The 2,284-nt window shown below is 41.9% G+C and overlaps 1 protein-coding gene across 1 annotated transcript; it reads left to right on the top strand.

Annotated features, from left to right (window-relative positions):
• The first annotated feature begins 493 nt into the window (after nucleotides 1–493).
• On the top strand, nucleotides 494–1,822 carry LOC127137666 (uncharacterized). The gene has a single exon (XM_051064105.1). The coding sequence runs from the start codon at nucleotides 494–496 to the stop codon at nucleotides 1,820–1,822; it is 1,329 nt and encodes a 442-aa protein (XP_050920062.1).
• The last annotated feature ends 462 nt before the right edge of the window (nucleotides 1,823–2,284 follow it).

A 2,284-nucleotide genomic window follows, 5' to 3' on the forward strand; every position in this document is an offset into this window, starting at 1 on the left:
TCAGACTTGTTGGGTTAATACGAAAGCCCCTATCAGATGAGATCCCTTGGGCGTATTACTACCTTACAGTAGTATTCCCAACCTCGATCTATGACTCTGAGAACCTTATAGGAGTTTTCCTCTTTGGGAACATACGAAGGCCTCACCCAGATGAGACTCTTTTTAGGGACATTATTGGCGGATGAGCTTTCGTTATGACAATAACCTTCCTAAACAGTGATTGATGACATTAGGAACCTCCTAACTTTAGCATCCTCCCAAAAGGGTTTGTGTCTAGTAATCAAGGATACCCGCTCTCACGGCCCGTATGTTGACCTACCTGTGGCATGCATAGCATTATTCATAGCATGACATTCATATTATTTTATTTCCAAGGAATCTGAGTATCATAAGTTGCAGGAATTCAAGAAGCATGGAATCAAGCAAGAGAAACATTTACTCTTTCAAGTTTAAATATCCCGATCTAAGAAGCCTGTGTGACTTGGTCTCCCAGATGCACCCGGTATACAGAATCAATTTTAGGAAGAATTATGTCAATCTGCTCAGCATCCTCAACCAACGAGTGGACCATACGGCTTTAGTCACTCTGGCCCAATTCTATGACCTACCTTTAAGATGTTTCACATTCCAAGATTTCCAGCTAGCACCAACGTTGGAAGAATTCGAGCGTCTTGTTAGGATTCCTATGAAGAATAAGCCACTGTTTGAGGGGATAGATGAATCTTTGCCCCTTGAGATCATTGCTAGCACGCTTCACATAGACAAAAGGGAAGTAGAGGCTAACCTAGAGACCAAAGGGAATACCAAAGGATTTTCACTAAGATTTTTCTTGGAAAGAGCTCATACCCTACTAAAAGTAGAAAGTTGGGACGCTTGTTACTCTGCTATTGCGTTGGCTATCTATGGCATCATCCTATTCCCAAATATGGATGGTTTCATAGACATGGCTGCTATTTGCGTCTTCCTCACCGGAAACCCAGTACCCACCTTGTTAGCTGATGTTTACTATTACATGAGCCATAGGTACACCAAGAAGAAAGGAATGATTGCTTGTTGTGCTCCTTTACTATATCAATCGTTTATTGAGCATCTTCCGAAGACAGGTGTTTGGGTAGAACAGACAAATGCTAGTTGGCCTCAGAGATTGGGGTCGCTCCGATCCGAAGATCTTTCTTGGTATTCCAAAGAATACATCAACATGGACATCATATTCAGCTGTGGAGATTTCCCTAATCTACCACTTATTGGAACTCAAGGATGTGTGAATTCTAACCCGGTTCTATCACTAAGACAACTTGGCTACCCAATGGAAGGTCCTCTAGAGGCAAGGTCTTTGGAAGATTTCTTGTTGCTTGGCTTCGGGGTTGAGAATCCTAACTTGCTCCAACGAATCAGAGAGGCTTGGAAGAATGTCAATCGAAAAGGGAGAGCTGATTTGGGGAGAGCTAATAGGATTACAAAAGAACCATATTTTCATTGGGTAAAGGAAAGGGTGGAGATGATCAAAATGCCATTCGTCACTCGGACACCTGTACCTCTTCCTGAACCTAAGCTCACCCATATCCCTATTGAAGAAGTGGATGAACTCAAGACCACCATGGCAAAATTAGAAAGAGAAAATGAATATTTGAAGTTAAAACTTCAACAAGTCATCAATGAGAAAAACACCATAAAGTGGGAGCTTGAGAGAAAGGATGTACAACTTCAAGCACATGTGGAAAAGTTTAACAAAGAGGAGCATAAGAGGAAAAAGATCAAAGTGGGACTAGAACAAGCTGACCTTTGTCTAGATACTCTTAAGGGTCAATTACGACAAGCCTAGAAAGAATGTCAGGACAATGAGCATTGATGACATCTAGCCACAAAGGAAAACAAGATGATAAGAGATACACTTGGGGCTTAGATAAAAGAACTCACCATTTCTGTTCGTCATGCAAAGGCTAAAGCGGATCAAGAACGCTAACTCAAGAATATAGCCACCGAAGCCTCTAGGGTTTCACCCATAATATGGGAGGAGAAGTGTCGAGAAGTGAGAGACGTAAAAGAGTCTGCCAGCTATTGGAAGAGCTAGCTAGAGTCATTACACCAAGACAACTCCATATCGTTGAAGGAACGAGAGTATGTGATTGAAGATTATGAATCCTTTAAAAAGACCATAGACCTCTTGAAAGGAGATAAGGGTAAGTTCCGTGCAAAGCTCGATGGGCTGGTGGGGTTCTGTAATTGGGTGGCTAAAGAATTACCATGGAAGTTAAGAGATGCGGTTGAAGAGTTAAAGGAAGAT

Source organism: Lathyrus oleraceus, chromosome 4 (genome assembly GCF_024323335.1).
Source record: "Lathyrus oleraceus cultivar Zhongwan6 chromosome 4, CAAS_Psat_ZW6_1.0, whole genome shotgun sequence".
NCBI classification, from domain to species: domain Eukaryota; kingdom Viridiplantae; phylum Streptophyta; class Magnoliopsida; order Fabales; family Fabaceae; genus Lathyrus; species Lathyrus oleraceus.